This window comes from Calonectris borealis, chromosome W (assembly GCF_964195595.1).
Source record: "Calonectris borealis chromosome W, bCalBor7.hap1.2, whole genome shotgun sequence".
Classification (NCBI taxonomy): domain Eukaryota; kingdom Metazoa; phylum Chordata; class Aves; order Procellariiformes; family Procellariidae; genus Calonectris; species Calonectris borealis.
In genome coordinates this window covers 42,249,675-42,267,840 of record NC_134351.1, presented here as the reverse complement: position 1 = coordinate 42,267,840, position 18,166 = coordinate 42,249,675, and the positions used below count along the sequence as shown (strand labels likewise).

Below are 18,166 nucleotides of genomic sequence, written 5' to 3'. Positions count from 1 at the left end.
ATATCCTCTTTGAATTGCTGGACCTCCTGGCACAATTTCTCCACAGCCGAGACAAGGGAGGAGGAGACAGTTTCTTCGAAATCCCTGAGTCTGCTAACCACGTCATCCACCGTTGGTGCTTCTTCCTCTTTCCAGCACAGTACTGCCAACTAATTGGCATACGACGCTGGTGCACTCCGTACTAACTTCCGCCACGTGGGTCGCGTGCACTAGACTTCATCTGTATCTTTGGGTACTTGCTCATTGTCCAGGTCACTATAAACCATCTCCAGCACGCCTAGTTCTCTCAGGTACTGGATACCTCTCTCCATAGTGGTCCATTTGCTTGGGCGATATATAACATCTTCCTTGAAGGGATACCTTTCCTTCACGCCTGACAGCAGTCGCCTCCAGAGGCTGAGGGCCTGTGCCCCTTTTCCAATTGCTTTGCCAATGCCCTCTTCCCTAGCAAGGGATCCCAGCTGTTTGGCTTCCCTACCCTCTAATTCCAGGCTACTGGCCCCGTTATCCCAGCATCGGAGCAGCCAGGTAACAATATGCTCGCCTGGACGACGGCTGGTATCTCTCCGCATATCTCACAGCTCACTCATGGATAGGGATCGGGTGGTTTCCATCTCATTTATGAGTTCTTCCTCTTCCTCCTGCCCTCCTTTTTATGGCCCTGCTTTTCCATCATCCCTTTCTAAACGACTTGACTTCCGCTTACAAGATTTCTTCTTCTGTACAGGGGCGACGGATACCAGCAAGGGTTGGTCCTCTGGTTCAGTTGTAGTACCTGTCGCAGGGGTTGGAGTAGCCGCAGTGCCCATCGTTTTGTCATCATATCCGGAGACCTTCTCTCCCCCTTGAGGGTTGTGAACAGTGTTGAACAGGGCTCGGTAGGTATGGGCCAGGCCCCAGCACATTGCAGTGATTTGTGTCTCTCTGGAATTGCCAGGGTGACAGCATGCTTTCTCCAAATATTTTACTAGTTTTTCAGGATTCTGCACTTGTTCAGGGGTGAAGCTCCAAAACACTGGAGGTGACCACTGTCCTAGGCACTTGCCCATACTATCCCACACACCCTGCCACTCATAACTATCCAGCCTCAGGGCAGATCTCTGGGTTGTATTCTTAAATAGTTGTTTAACCTTAAACAAGGCCTGAAACACATTCAGGAGACATAGCAATAGGAACATGCTGGTTTGAACATCCCAAGGATATTCAAAATCCTCAAGAGCTATTGTAATCAGCCTGGAGGAGAAGGGGAAGGTGAAGGGAGCTGTCTCCCCCGTAATTTGGCTCTCCAAGGAGAAGGGGTAAAAAGTGTAATTATTAATAGTTTCTGAGAGATAGCTCCTGAAGAACAGGAATGACGGTAGTGCTGAGTACAATCTCCTGACCAGTAATTTTATCATAACATAAGCCAGTGTCACACAGTATAGCAAAGCGATGACCTTAATCCATTTCCCAGAGATGATAACCCCCACATAAATACTGATAATCAGCAGTATAGACAGCCAGTAGGGTGCTACATACCAAAACTCCAAGAACAGATCCAACAACTCCGAGAGCAAATAAACCAACATTGTGACCAGCGACTACTGAACTGATATAATGAATGCTTATAACAAATTTGTTTTAACCTGTTTGGGTCAGATCTGTCGTTACCTCAACCGTTCGAGCCCCACGGTAGGCGCCAAAAAGGACTGTCGTGGTTTAACCAGGCAGGCAGCCAAACACCACGCAGCTGCTCGCTCACTCCCCTCCCCTCCCCTCCCCTCCCCGCTCCCCTATTTCCCCCCCCCTCCCCGCAGTGGGATGGAGGGAAGAATCGGGAGGGGAAAAAACAAACAAACAAACAAAAATTCATGGCTTGCGATAAAGACAGTTTAATAGAACAGAAAAATAAATAATAATAATAATAATGATGGTATACACGAAGTGAGTGATGCACAATGCAATTGCTCACCACCCGCTGACTGATAACCAAGTAGCGATCGCTACTTCCTGGAACACGCTTACCATTGATATACTGAGCATGACATCACATGGTATGGAATACCCCGTTGGCCAGCTGGGCCAGCTGTCCTGGCTATGCTCTCTCCCAACGCTTAGTAGAGCATGTAAGCTGAATGTCCTTGACTAGCAGGGTACTTAGCAACAACTGAAAACATCAGTGTGTTATCAACATTCTTCTCATACTAAATCCAAAACACAGCACTAGGAAGAAATTTAACTCTATCCCAGCCGAAACCAGGACACAGGTCAAAACTGGATTATACAGACAATTATCTTTTCTGAAACCAAGTAACCTCCTATCAGGCAGGTAGCAGAACTTTTTGAACAAGATGGCTTTCCTGTTTGCACTCAAGAAAATCAAAACAGCTGCAATGAATCCAACATAATGAAAGTGTATATTACATTATATTTCTTGACTTTGAAACTCAGGTAATGAGTATGCATCTTAAGTATTGGACTGTGCAGTCATAGAAATGCAAGCACAGAGTAGAGCCTACCTTCTCAGCACTTACATTTTGTGGCTGATTTTACCTACTATATGACTATTAGTACATGCCAGTGAGGGAAGCAGCATTACAGTCAACTGCAACAGCATGCACTTTCCTGCTCCTCTGGATTCACGTATGCATCAGCACCTAGTCACAGCATGCCTATATAAATTCCCTTCCTTTATAATTAACGATAACAGAGAAGTAAGAGTTAATACTTTATCACAAATCCTTCCTTTATCACCAATTTGAAACTAGTTCTCTGCAGAAATAAAAATCAGGCTTTGGCTCTTTGAAGAGCTACAAGTAGTTATGATCTCTATGTCAGAGAATGCAATATAAATGAAGTACAACAGTCCAAAATAGCTCCCACACACTAGCACATACAACGTGCAGCACATATCAATCAATAGATGAATATTCATCTCCATTTTTTTTTTTATATTTTGGATATTTGTATATTTTTGTATATTTTTAAAAGCTGTTTTGCATTTTTGAGTGGACTTTGTCCATCAAACTAATGGCCCAGACAGTTGGAATAGACACAAGGAAAAGAGATAAATAAAAGAAGAAAACAGGACTGCACATTTGAAGGAGAAAGGAACGATTGTAAAATACTCATGTGTCAGAGAGACAAATTTCTGAAGCCACTTAGAGACTTGGAACATCTCAGGGAATACAGAGCAGCAGATAGAGTGCTGCTGCAGATATTAATGATACTCTTAAGAGGAAGGATATAATTTGATTTTATCTTTGTCATTTTATGATGTATAATCAAATTGCACACACAATACATGTTTTATATAAAATTGAAAAATAAAACGGGTATCAGAAAAATAAACAGTAGGACTACAGAAAAATAAACATGGAGTACAGCAGCATCAAAATTGATAATGAACTTAAGACACTGTACCTGTGACTTGAAGAGCTTAAAAATTCTATAACTATTCAGTTGCTTCAAGGTTTTTCAGTCACTTAAGGACAATTCTAGAAGAAACACTCCTTGTTTCTGCCTGATAGACGAAAACAGTTCTAATTTTGATTTTATCTGGATGAGGGAAAATGCCAATTGAGGGATGTTTTCTGTAGTTGTAACTGACAGAGCCAGATAGAACTTTTAATAAAAGGTTATTACAACCATATTACAGCAGTGTGAACCAAGGCCCACCTGAGTTACTTTTTCTCAGTGACTTCCAGTAAAACAGTTCAGCTGAGCGTTTTTGAAAATCCCATCTGATTTTCAAATAAAAGCTTTGCTCTAATATAGCATGTTTCATCAAAACATCAAGATTATTTTGTTCAAATGTGGCTGCCATTCTCCCCATTTTATATATGGGATAAAGTATAAACAGTTAAAAAACAAGTAGCACAGAATCACAGTGAAGTTGTAACATCTCCCAGCTCAGTCCTGTGCTCTATTCACTCGCCTCAGTTTCCAAAGAAGTTTTTGTTCTTTTAACTATTTATTAACATGCTTTGCTGAATGATTACAGATTTAATTCTCAATTGTAGTTAAATGTATATATTCTTACTCGGCTCTCAAGGGGACTTGAGTGTTTGTGGATTTTTGTATGAAAACTTGAAGAAACCTTGAAGAAAGCATTCTCAAGGTTTCCTATGTCCCAAGACAAGTATTCATTTTACTAGGTCATAAATTATGTAAAATTCTGTTATTAAAAAAACACTGCGCCCTCAGGTGAAGCATATAATATTTGCAATGCTAGCTGTAAACAAGAGAGGAAAAAAGAATCTTTTAGGCAACGTTTAACTCCATTTTCCAGCTAGTCTAACGTGGTATATCATAGGATCAGTTTCACAAGTGTTTTCTGTCTAACTGAACAAGTATACCACACGCTGTCATACAGGTCCTAATATCTGAGTTGCCAACTGAAAAAGATTTAACAACTTTCCCATTAATAATTATAAATAAATCACAGCATACACTTCTCTATATAGCAATTCAAAAGAGGAATTGATGTGCATTACAATTAAATACACAGAAATTAAAACATTACCTCTCCTCCTGTGTAAACCCTCTAGATCACCGGTCTTCTTAAGCTTCTTCTTGGCACTGACTAGCTGACTGCTGTCAAACAGATGTGCTGTTGGGACACTGGAAGAGTGCTGGACTCCCTTCTCCTCACTCTGATGTTTAACAAAGCTGTTGCTTTTCTCTAAGGATTTGGTGGCATCTTCCTTGGAGGGCAAAGGTGGAAGTGGAGGTGGAGGTGGTGGAGGCAAATGGGGTAGAAGCGGTACTACAGTAACAGTCTCTGGTTGAAGCTCATTACTGGTGAGTGGAGAAGTACTAACATGAGGCAGTTCAGAGGTAACACCATTGGGAGGTAACAAGATATCTTTAAGTTGTTCTAAGCTTGTGGATTCCTGCACTTGCAAAGGCTGAACTGCATTTTCCAGTTCCACCTCTTCACTTTTCTCTTGGATTTGTATGGTTGCTGGCAAAGATTGAGGCTGATCTACACAGGACACTGAGCTGGCTGCACATTTTCTTCTTGCATGAGCCAGTCGTAGTCTGGTTGATTTAAGGATTACTTGCCCAGGGTACCGCTAAAGTGAAGAAGTTATTTACAATTAGATAAGTACATGCAACACACTATTTTAGATACTAAGTACTCGTCATTAGGGTTTGCCTTTCTGACAAGTAGAATTTATCTACTGTTTTCATTCATTTTGCTCTGGGCATAAAAACAAAGCAAATATATCCTCACCTTTATGCAAAAATGATCCATTTTCTTAATTTTTATTCTTGGTTAAGCCATAATTTACATGTGATTGGTCTAGTCAGGGATACACATGGGTTAAAGTTAGGATTTCACTAAGAACCAGATTGTACTTTCGAAACTGTTTTTTCTGAAAATTAAAATTCAAAATTCCCTCTTGCTTCCCTTTTCTAAAACTGGTCAGTGGCGCGCTCTGCAGCAAAATCCTCTCTGACCTAATATGCTGGCCTTAGATGTGAATCATACTGCTTAAAAAGGTATCCCTTGAAAATATCAAACATTTTGAGAATTTCCAAAGTGTTTTTAATTTAGTTCTTAAATTTGCTGCTTCAGTATCTGTCTTTTCAAATTAGCTTCATCCATAGCCATTTTTATGCAAAAGTAAAATCTGCTTCTGAAATGCAGGTCTAAAACATTTTAGACAATTGTGGCAGGCCTAAAGCAATAGAGATCATATTGATATAAACATGCTCATACATAAAGCCAGTTCATTAACAGGTGCTGGTTAAAATAAGTAAATTTGCTTTAATTTACAGAAGCTATGCAATTCAAAAGCCTTGCAAACAATAAGGATATGAAGAGTGTACTGCTAAGCAAGACAGCTTTCCAATAAAGAAACTTCTCATACCTATATTTTTTTTATGTATTCAGCAAAACAACAACAACAAAAAAACAAGTCTTCACCAATTAATAGTGTCTCTGTTTTCTTGCACTTTCATCCCTCTCCTTATTCTCTCCCCTTCATTCCATCTTCTATCCATTTTCTGATACTTACATTGTAATAGGAAGGGGCAGGTACTGGCAGGTGTTATTGCAATCAGTGGTAGTGGGGGTATGTCAGATGATAATAGTCTTTGTGGGAAATACCATTTAGATTATACTTCTTTTTGGAAAGTTTGCTATATGTCTTGTCACAATGTGTAGATGTGACAGTGAACAGAAGCTTATTATGGCACTGGGAACGCAACGGCCAGAGAAATTCGCTACCACCAATGCCTTATTTTGTTGTAAATTTTCCGAAGAACAGTTAACTATAAAATGACAGAGAATAGCCAATAGCATAGTATAGTCCTGGAATGAGTGAAAATTTCTTTTGCAAAAGAAATTGGTGGAAAAGAACAACTCTTCTTCTGTTACCTGTTTAAACGTGCGAAGTCTGTCCAGTGTTTTCTGTCGTTCCTGACTAACCCAGGAGCTCTTTCTTTCCTCTTCATCTTGTAGTTGATCTTGCTTCTGAGAAAATATATGGAAAACATGTAAATATTAGATCCAATGCTATGGTTAGCATCATAAAAAAAACCCAACTGAATTAAAATAACTCTTCTGCTAATTGTTAGGAATTACCTAACAATCTACTTCTCAAATAAACATGTTTCTGACCTTCAAAACTTTGCCTTTGTCTTCCCCTTAAAAAATATTATGCATTTTATGTTTTATAACCTTGAAGAAATGCAAAGCTCAATAAAGATTTCAATCTGGAACTGGAGCACTTGAAGACTGGAACATTTTACCTTGAAAGATGATAAATAACTAGAGATGTAACAGAATATTATACTGAAAAAAAATCCCATAAATTTAAAATTGTATAAATTAGCCAGACAGCAAACCAGTATCCGTTTTCTCTCATTCCAAAACCAAAATGACAGTTCAAATTGCAAGGTTGCACATTTAAAACAAGTCATATTAAAATTTTTACAGTGCAAGAAATGACAGAACTCAGTGCCACAAAGTTTTGAAGCCAATATTGAGCAAATTAAGTAAACATTTTCTTTATAATTTACACTAGTAAACTAAAGTTTTGTATTTAATTAACTTAAGCTGTCATTATTTAATCCAGCTTGATTTTCTGTAATCTTTTAAATAAAGGTTTGAAGCTCTTCCTTGCAGCTAAGACAGTTATATTTTTTTCTTGTTTGGGGATCTTACCTCAGTGAAAACACACTTTTGGATCCACCTCCTTTAAATAGTCATCCATTTTCACAAAACTTCAGCAAAGTTACTACATCTTTGAAACAAAACACTACACTTCAGTCAAATTTATTGAAAGTGGACACTAGTTATCAGATGTATCGCTGTATGCATAAGTTCAGAAGTTACCAGGAAAAGTGATAGAACAGGTGACTATAAAGAAAACCTCCTGAGCAGAAACAGCAGCTTTAATTCTTAAGAGACTCACAACATTAAGTATTACTTTTAAAAGATTATGATGATCATCATTAAAAAAAGATGTCCTTTATAAAGGGCCAACTCCTATGATTTCAAGGGAGATAAGTACAGATGTGTTAGGGAGAGGAAGAGAAGGACATGTCTGAAAAATGGTAAAGACAGGAAACAGGAAAAGGAGAAGACGACTAGAAGCATGTGGTGAAAAGAAAATAACTGAGCAATGGGGCAAAGAAGTTAAAACAAGCATAAAGAAAAGATTATAGCAAGAAGAAAGGATAGTTCTCCTACCACCACACCTGCATGTTTCATATGCAATCAGGTGAAACTTCTCCTGAAGCAGTCTCAAACTCAAGGGTTTTTTTTGTTTGTTTTGGGTTTGGTTGTTGGGAGGGGGAGTGGGGTGTTTTGGTTTTGGGGTTGTTGGGGTTTTTTTTTGTTTTTAAATAAGAATAGTGAAATTGCAATTCTTATTTGGTTTCAGATTTGGACACGTTTGAGGTTATCTTTTCAAAATTCTTCATGAAAACCAGTGGCTGAAAACCTATTTTCCAATAATAGTAAAAATTTTCAGTCAAATTATTAACAGAAAAAAAGACAAAAAAATTAGCATAAGGTTCTTTATAAAGTGCAAGCGGGCAACTCCATGAAGTAAATAACCACATAGCAAATTCCTTTGCCTTATTGTAAGAACTGAAAAAAAAAATATCTATTTTTCTAACTTCCTGAAAGAGTACGCCAATACGTGTGGTCTTTCACAAGCAGCCTTTTCATAAAATAAATTATGCAGCTGACTTCCTGGACAAATGCATCAATGTTAAAAATGTATAAGGATGAAATAGAATCACTTTTGCTAATCTAATTGAAGCCTGAATTAAAAAGACTTGGATTTCAATGCATCTTTGTCAGTAATCTTTATTAAATATTGATACTATATCAGCTCCCAAGACCTAGCCCAGTATTTGAATATTCTTTAAGATAAAATCTATCACTAGATAAAGTCTAACACAACAGTCAGACTAGCTAGCCTATTCTCTGCGATGAGACTGTGCAGAAAATAGTGGAGCATACAGCTGGAACTACATACTTTATACAACACAATTTAAGTGATTTCTTTTGTAGAGAAAAGAAAAATAATGAACAAGCTTATTAAAATTCAAGAATAAATGTGTATGGTTTCTTTACTCATTTCAGCATATCTGACACTGTACTCAGAGATGTCCGGAATCATCTATGTGCACATGATAACAAACTGCATGCAGCGTAACCCTAGCAGTAATCACTTAGACTGGGAACCTAGTATTAATGAACTGGTTTATTTGCTTGGGTTTAATGCCATCCTAACACAGCTATATACTCCCCCTTACCAGCATAATATGATACAGAAATCTATGGTCCAAAGGTCAAGGATACACACCATCTTTTTAAAACAGCTATCACTCCGAATGCTCTACTAATTAATGTATAATGAGGAATGCAAGCTATTAACTAAAGGCTAAACTCAACAGCAGAAAACTCAAACTTACTAGCTGAACAGTATGGTGCATTTTGTATTCCTCCTCACTCTGGTGATGTTGCTGGATCTTTTCATTATGCTTTGCAATACAGATCTCCTGTAGAGACATAAAATGTTATCTATAAAATAAATTTCAAATATTAATTTACAGTGTATAATGTCACATTTAACAAACAGCACTAAATTAGAAAAAAATTACAAAGCCCATCTCAGACAAGCTAATTTAACCAAGCTAATTTAACTTAGAATAAAACCATAAAATGGAAACAAAACCAAGACAAACAAACCCAAACCTATTACTTTTAACTGTCAAAAGAATATATTCAAGTAACAGCTGCTTGAAAAGTTTATTCTACAATACCAGTACAAAAGTGGCAAGAAATACTGATTTGTCAAATACTTCATAAAACCGTTGTGCAACTCCATGTATTTGTATAAATGGATAATAACTAACTCTCAAATATACTACGTATTTCTGTTTAGACAACTAAGCAGCTTCCTATTTACAAGTGTCAGTTCATCTTTTGCATGTACAATTTGCAAGCACAAACATTAATAAAGTTGTTACAATTTTATGCATGCACAAGCAGGTTCACTTATTATACCAAGTTCACATCTGTAATGTTGTGGTTTAACCCAGCAGGCAGCCAAACACCACACAGGCACTCGCTCACTCCTCCCCCAACCAGTGGGATGGGGGAGAGAATCGGGAGGGGGGGAAAATAAAATTTGTGGGTTGAGATAAAGACAGTTTAATAGAACAGAAAAAGGGAAAACAACAACAACAACAATAATAATGATGATAGATTATACAAAATGAGTGATGCACAATGCAATTGCTCACCACCCGCCGACGGATGCCCAGCCAGTCCCCTAGCCGTGATCGCCGCTTCCCAGACAACGCCCCCTAGTTTATATACTGAGCATGACATCACATGGTATGGAATACCCCATTGGCCAGTTGGGCTAGCTGTCCTGGCTATGCTCCCTCCCAGCTTCTTGTGCACCTGGCAAAGCATGGGAAGCTGAAAAGTCCTTGACTCTATGTAAGCACTACTTAGCAACAACTAAAACATCAGTGTGTTATCAACATTCTTCTCATCCTAAATCCAAAACACAGCACCATACCAGCTACTAGGAAGAAAATTAACTCTATCCCAGCTGAAACCAGGACAGATGTCTGGTTTAAAAACAAGCATTTATTACATTGCCTGTGAATAAGAACAGGTTAAAAAGAAAACAGGACATGTTACAATAGATGACAGGAAAAAGCATGACACTCAAAGTTAAGGTAGATTATATAAAAAGAACTGAATTAAGTATCAATTGCAAAGAAAAGGCATGTGCAGGAATTTATAGTAGCGAAGAGACAGACAAGCTCATAGGACAATACTGAGGGCCAGGAAATCAGACAGTATGGGCAATGAAATTAGGCCCGGTACAAGCACCAGACAGAACTAGAACAAGGTCAGATGTGCAGTTAGAAACAGGACTCGGGGCTGTGTGAGAGGGGGCAGTATTAGGAAACAGTTTGGAGTGTGACCGCAGCTAGAACACCACCAAAATGATGGGCTTTCCAGGCATCGGTCAGCTTGACTTACTGGGTGGAGCCAGACAGGAGCTTCGCTGTCACAAGCATTGCTTGGGGCAGCTGATGGAGTATCAGCCATCAAGCAAGATACTACAGTAGTGACAGAAAGACACAAAAAACAGGAGAGGAGGAATAAAAAAGCCCACAATTTTGGACACTGGGAACTGCAGAAAAAGCTACATTCTCCTAAAAGCTATGGACATACTGTGATCAGGGTTCCTGTATAGGAAAGAAATACCATACTGTATTGAATGTTTCTAAACAGTAAGACCATCAATTTTGCTACTGTATACAGGTAATGCTCCAACAAGAGCACAAGTTTCTGTAGAAATACTATTCCAGCTTCATCGGTGGGGGGTGGTGGTGGTGGTGGTGGTGGGGGGGTGGTGGTGGTATGTGTATAGCTATATATATATAAACTCTGCGGGGTTTTATGTTTGTTAGTTTGTTGGTTTTTTCCCTGATGAAAAGAGTTTAATACAGCTGGAAAAGTTAATCCATTTAATTTGTAACTACAAAAGTACAAACTATTTAATTTCTACATTTCAAAGACACAGCAATAACTTTGGAACATTATTAGAGAATCTGAAAGACTTTTTGTAATACTACTACTGATGTATGTTTACAGTTTATTATCTATTTATGTGTTAAGTTCAATTAAAAGAATATTTAAAGTAAAAAAAATGACCAAATGTTAGGTTTGGGTTGTTTTTTGTTTGGGTTTTTTTGTTGTTTTGGGGTTTTTTTGTTTGTGGTGTTTGGTTTTTTTTATTTAGAAGTTGGCAAGACTAAAGAAATAAAAATAATATGTAAGATACTTTAATATGCAAATTACAAGAATATACTCTCATAAATACTTGGGGGGCACACTTTTCTGAAACATTTTCTCTTTAGCATCAATATTTAAATCTTTCTGATTAAGAGCAATAATGAAAGATATTTAAAGCATGTAAAGAAAGAGGTTAAACCAGACTAAAACATATTTGGTGCTGTCTTACTGTTGTGGTTTAACCTGGCAGGCAGCCAAATACCATGCAGCCGCTCACTCACTCCCCCCGCCCCCACAGAGGGATGGGGAGAGAATCGGAAGGGTAAGAGTGAGAAAAACTAGTGGGTTGAGTTAAAGACAGTTTAATAGAACAGAAAAGGGAAAATAATAATGATAATGATAGTATATACAAAATGAGTGATGCACAATGCAATTGCTCACCACCCACGCTGACCGATAACCAAGTAGCGATCGGTACTTCCTGGATCACACCTACCATTCATATACTGAGCATGACGTCACATGGTATGGAATACCCCATTGGCCAGCTGGGCTGGCTGTCCTGATTATGTTCCCTCCCATCTTGTGTACCTAGCTCAGTCAGTAGGCATGGGAGCTGTCCTTGGACTAGGAGGGCACTTAGCAACAACTGAAAACATCACTGTGTTATCAACATTCTTCTCATACTAAATCCAAAACACAGCACTGGAAAGAAATTTAACCCTATCCCAGCTGAAACCAGGAGAGTATCCACCCCTTATTCTATACCATTTACGTCGTGGTTAGGTCTCACATCTTTTTTAATACATTTCAATTAATCACCACTATCTTTCTTTTTATATATACACATATATATATATATATGCACGCACAGATATCATTCCCTTGGTCCATGGACTATCCCTCTAAAATGTCCATTGAGTTCATTTAGTCCATGACTTTGGGCTCCATCTGTCATAACAGTCTTTCAGGGCTGAAGAGATGGTGTGTGGTGTTGGACTGTTGCATCCTGAAGCCAGTTCTCATTTCGGTACTGCTGCGCTCGTCCAGTTCTATCATCGTTGCACTTCGCTCGGTTTCATGGGAGTTAGTTCATTCTTCATTAATCTGGGTGATTTTCACTGCTATACCATTGATAGCAACCACAAAAATAATGATATACAATATCATATAACAGTTGACATCAAAATTCAGTTCATTGGCTATTTTCACCCAAATTCAAATACCCTTGAGGTACACACCAGACCTGCCCATCCTTTCGCATCACCCACCAAGTGTACCCAGGTCCTTGAGCAAAAGCAATCCCACGGATGGGTTTTCCCTTGCCAGAGGCAGGAGTAACCCAGACTGTCTTCCCCAGCATATTTCTTATGTGCACGACAGGGACTTTATCTCCATCTACAGTACGTAAGAGTCTTGATTGGGCAGGGCCAGCTCGAATGGCTGATCACCTGGTATTGACTAAACAGGTGGCTTTTGCTAAATGTGTGTCCCAATGCTTCAGTGTCCCACCACTCATTACCCTCAGCGTAGTCTTTAGCAGTCCGTTGTATCGTTCGATTTTCCCAGAGGCTGGTGCATGGTAGGGGATGTGATAGACCCACTCAATGCCATGCTCTTTGGCCCAGGTGTCTATGAGGGTGTTTCGGAAATGAGTCCCGTTGTCTGACTCAATTCTTTCTGGGGTGCCATGTCGCCACAGGACTTGCTTTTCAAGGCCCAGGATGGTGTTCCGGGCAGTGGCATGGGGCACAGGGTATGTTTCTAGCCAGCCGGTGGTTGCTTCCACCATGGTGAGCACATAGCGCTTGCCATGGCGGGTTTGTGGGAGTGTGATATAATCAATCTGCCAGGCCTCCCCATATTTGTATTTCAACCATCGTCCTCCATACCAAAGAGGCTTTACTCGCTTGGCTTGCTTGATTGTAGCGCACGTTTCACATTCGTGGATAACCTGTGCAATAGCGTCCATGGTTAAGTCCACCCCTCGATCACGAGCCCATCTATATGTTGCATCTCTTCCTTGATGGCCTGACGCGTCATGGGCCCAGCGAGCTATAAATAATTCACCTTTAGGTTGCCAGTCCAGATCCACCTGGGCCACTTCAATCTTAGCAGCCTGGTCCACCTGCTGGTTATTTTGATGTTCCACAGTGGCCCGATTCTTGGGTACGTGAGCATCTACGTGACGTACTTTTACAACCAGGTTCTCTACCCGGGCAGCAATATCTTGCCCCAATGCGGCAGCCCAGATGGGTTTGCCTCTGCGCTGCCAGTTGTTCTGCTTCCACTGCTGAAACCACCCCCACAGGGCATTTGCCACCATCCATGAGTCAGTATAGAGATAAAGTACTGGCCATTTTCCTCGTTCAGCAATGTCCAAGGCCAGCTGGATGGCTTTCAACTCTGCAAACTGGCTCGACTCACCTTCTCCTTCAGCAGTTTCTGCGACTTGTCCTATAGGACTCCATACAGCAGCTTTCCACCTCCGATGCTTCCCCACAAGGCGACAGGACCCATCAGTGAACAGGGCATATTGCTTCTCGTTTTCTGGTAGTTTGTTATACAGTGGGGCCTCTTCAGCAAGTGTCACCTCCTCCTCTGGGGATATTCCAAAATCTCTGCCTTCTGGCCAGTTCATGATCACTTCCAAGATTCCTGGGCGACTGGGGCTTCCTATTCGGGCCCGTTGTGTGATCAGTGCGACCCACTTACTCCACGTAGCATCGGTTGCATGATGTGTAGAGGGGACCCTCCCTTTGAACATCCAGCCCAGCACCGGCAGTCGGGGTGCCAGGAGGAATTGTGCTTCAGTACCAACCACTTCCGAAGCAGCTCGAACCCCTTCATATGCTGCCAATATCTCCTTCTCAGTTGGAGTGTAGCGGGCCTTGGATCCTCTGTATCCCCGACTCCAGAACCCTAAGGGTCGACCTCGAGTCTCCCCTGGTGCTTTCTGCCAGAGGCTCCAGGTAGGACCATTCTCCCCGGCTGCGGTGTAGAGCACATTCTTTACATCTTGTCCTGCCCGGACTGTGGCCCAAGGGCTACTGCCTGAACTATCTCCTGTTTAATTTGTTCAAAGGCTTGTCGTTGCTCAGGGCCCCATTTGAAGTCGTTCTTCTTCCTGGTCACTTGATAGAGAGGGCTTGCGATCTGACTGTAATTTGGAATATGCATTCTCCAAAAACCCACCACGCCTAAGAAAGCTTGCGTTTCCTTTTTGCTAGCTGGTGGGGACATGGCTGTTATTTTGTTGATCACATCCATTGGGATCTGACGATGTCCATCTTGCCATTTTATTCCTAAAAACTGGATCTCCTGTGCAGGTCCCTTGACCTTTCTTTGTTTTATGGCAAAACCAGCCTTCAGAAGGATTTGGACTATTCTCTCCCCTTTCTCAAAAACACCTTCTGCTGTGCTGCCCCATACGATGATGTCAGCAATGTATTGCAGGTGTTCTGGAGCCTCACCCTGTTCCAGTGCGGTGTGGATCAGTCCATGGCAAATGGTAGGGCTGTGTTTCCACCCCTAGGGCAGTCGGTTCCAGGTGTACTGGACGCCCCTCCAAGTGAAAGCAAACTGTGGCCTGCACTCTGCCGCCAAAGGGATTGAGAAGAACGCATTAGCGATATCATTTGTGGCGTACCACTTGGCTGCCTTTGACTCCAGTTCATATTGAAGTTCTAGCATGTCCGGCACAGCAGCACTCAGTGGTGGCGTGACTTCGTTCAGGCCACGGTAGTCTACTGTTAGTCTCCACTCTTGTCGTGGTTTAACCTGGCAGCAGCCAAATACCACGCAGCCGCTCGCTCACCCCCCCCGCCGGGTGGGATGGGGGAGAGAATCAGAAGGGTAAAAGTGAGAAAAACTCGTGGGTTGAGATAAAGATAGTTTAATAGGGAAAGCAAAAGCCGCGCACGCAAGCAAAGCAAAACAAGGAATTCATTCCCCACTTCCCATCGGCAGGCAGGTGTTCAGCCATCGCCAGGAAAGCAGGGCTCCATCACGCGTAACGGTTACTTGGGAAGACACACGCCATCACTCCGAACGCCCCCCCTCCTTCTTCTTCACCCAGCCTTATATGCTGAGCATGATGTCATATGGTATGGAATAGCCTATTGGCCAGCTGGGCCAGCCGCCCTGGCCACACTCCCTCCCAGCCCCCTGCACATCTGGCAGGGCATGGGAAGATGAAAAGTCCTTGACTAGCGTAAACAATACCTAGCAACAACCAAAACATCAGCGTGTCATCAACATTATTCTCACACTACATCCAAAACACAGCACTATACCAGTTAATAGGAAGAAAATCAACTCCATCCCAGCCAAAACCAGGACAACTCTCCATTGGACTTTCGCACTGGCCATATGGGACTGTTAAAGGGTGAGCGACTCTTGCTGATCACTCCTTGGCTCTCCAGTCGACGAATCAGCTCATGGATGGGGATCAGGGAGTCTCGGTTGGTGCGATATTGCCGCTGGTGCACTGTTGTGGTAGCGATTGGTACTTGTTTTTCTTCAACCCTCAGCAACCCCACAACAGAAGGGTCCTCCGAGAGACCAGGCAAGGTGGACAGCTGTTTAATTTCCTCCAACTCCAGGGCAGCTATACCAAAAGCCCACCGGTACCCTTTTGCGTCCTTGAAATACCCTCTCCTGAGGTAGTCTGTGCCAAGGATGCACGGAGCCTCTGGGCCAGTCACAATGGGGTGCTTCTGCCACTCATTCCCGGTTAGGCTCACTTCGGCCTCCGATACAGTTAACTCTTGGGATCCCCCTGTCACTCCAGAAATACAAATGGGTTCTGCCCCTTTATAGTTTGATGGCATCAGGGTACACTGTGCACCGGTGTCTACGAGACCCTTATACTCCTGTGGGTCTGATGTGCCAGGCCATCAAATCCACACAGTCCAGTAAACCCGGTTGTCCCTTTCCTCCACCTGGCCGGAGGCAGGGCCCCTCTAGTTCTGGTCATAGTATCCATCTCTCACGTCTTGCAAACACGAGTCAAGAATTTCTTCATCACAATTACAATCCAAAGTAAGATCAGCCCTTCTACTCTGTCTGGGGAACTGTTCACTGGAAACTGGACCGTCGTGAGACAGGTTTTTCCTGACAACTGGAGCAGCATTTTTCCTGGGAGAACCCCCTTGTGTGATTGTTTTTCCTTGCAACTCACGTACACGTGCCTCTAGGATGAAGGTAGGTTTTCCATCCCACTGCCTCATGTCCTCTCCATGGTCACACAGGTAAAACCAGAGGGTGCCCCGTGGTGTGTACTTTCTATATCCTCTCTCTTGAGCAGAAGAACACTGACTCCTAATGGCTGAGATACTGGTCTGTGCAGGTGGAGAATAGGACATATCCTCTTTGAATTGCTGGACCTCCCGGGACAGTTTCTCCACAGCCGAGACAAGGGAGGAGGAGACAGTTTCTTCGTATTACCGGAGTCTGCTAACTAAGACATCCACCGTTGGTGCTTCTTCCTCTGCCCAGGACAGTACTGCCAATGAACTGGCATACGATGCTGGTGCGCTCCATACCAACTTCCGCCACATGGGTCGCGTGCACTGGACGTCATCTGGATCTTTGGGCGTTTGGTTGTTGTCCAGGTCACTATAAACCACCTCCAGCACACCTAGTTCTCTCAGACACTGGATACCTCTCTCCATAGTGGTCCATTTGCTTGGGCGATATATAACATCTTCCTTGAAGGGATACCTTTCCTTCACGCCTGATAGCAGTCGCCTCCAGAGGCTGAGGGCCTGTGCCCCTTTTCCAATTGCTTTGTCAATACCCGCTTCCCTAGCAAGGGATCCCAGCTGTTTGGCCTCCTTCCCCTCTAATTCCAGGCTACTGGTCCCATTATCCCAGCATCGGAGCAGCCAGGTAACAATATGCTCGCCTGGACGACAGCTGAAATCTTTCCGCATATCTCGCAACTCATTCAGGGATAAGTATCGGGTGGTTTCCGTCTCATTTATGAGTTCTTCCTCTTCCTCCTCCCCTCCTCGTGATGGCCCTGCTTTTCCATCATCCTTTTCTAAACAACCTGACCTCCGCTTCCAAGATTTCTTCTTCTGTACAGGGGCGACGGATACCAGCGACGGTTGGTCCTCTGGTTCAGCTGTAGTACCCGTCGCGAGGGTTTGGGTAGCTGCAGTGCCTGTCGCGGGGGTTGGAGTAATTGTAGTGACTGTTGCCGGGGTTTGAGTGGCTGCAGTGCTTGTCGCACTGGTTGGAGTAACTGCAGTGAGTGTTGGCAGAGTTTGAGTAGCTGCAGTGCCTGTTGCGGGGGTTGGAGTGACTGTAGTGACTGTTGCCGGGGTTTGAGCAGCCATAGTGCTTGTCATGGGGGTTGAAGTAGCTACAGTGCCTGTCGTGGGGGTTTGAGTAGTCACCGTGTCTGTTGCCGGGGTTGATCTCTGGACAGTATTCCTGAATAGTTGTTTAAACAAGGCCTGAACCACATTCAAGAGACATAGCAATATGAACATGCTTGTTTGAACATCCCAAGGATATTCAAAATTCTCAGGGAATATTGTGGACGTCTTCATGAAGAGGATAGAAGAAAAAGGAGTTTCTGAAGATATGGAAGGAAAGGTGAACAAGTGGGAGAAAGTGTCCCATCCTGTCTCCCCACTAAATTCATCCTCTGAGGTGAAGACGTAAGAAGTGTAATTATTAATAGTTTCCAAAAGATAGCTCCCGAAGAACAGGAATGATGGCAGTGCTGAGTACAGGCTCGTGACCAATAATTTTATCATAACATAAAGCCAGGTCACACAGTATAGCAAAGCAATGACCTTAATCCATTTCCCAGAGATGACCAACCCCACATAAAAACTGATAATCAGCAGTATAGACAGCCAGTAAGGTGCTATATACCACAAC

At 42.3% G+C, this 18,166-nt stretch overlaps 1 protein-coding gene across 1 annotated transcript in view; it reads right to left on the bottom strand.

Moving 5' to 3' along the window:
- LOC142075067 (junction-mediating and -regulatory protein-like) overlaps positions 1–18,166 on the bottom strand; it is a 99,824-nt gene that overhangs the window by 5,138 nt on the left and 76,520 nt on the right. Inside the window, exons 7-9 of the mRNA XM_075136072.1 lie at positions 8,920–9,006; positions 6,368–6,463; positions 4,505–5,057 (exon numbers count right to left, since the gene is read on the bottom strand). Of these exons, the coding sequence (XP_074992173.1) occupies positions 4,505–5,057; positions 6,368–6,463; positions 8,920–9,006 (736 nt within the window). The remainder of the gene's footprint in view (positions 1–4,504; positions 5,058–6,367; positions 6,464–8,919; positions 9,007–18,166) is intronic.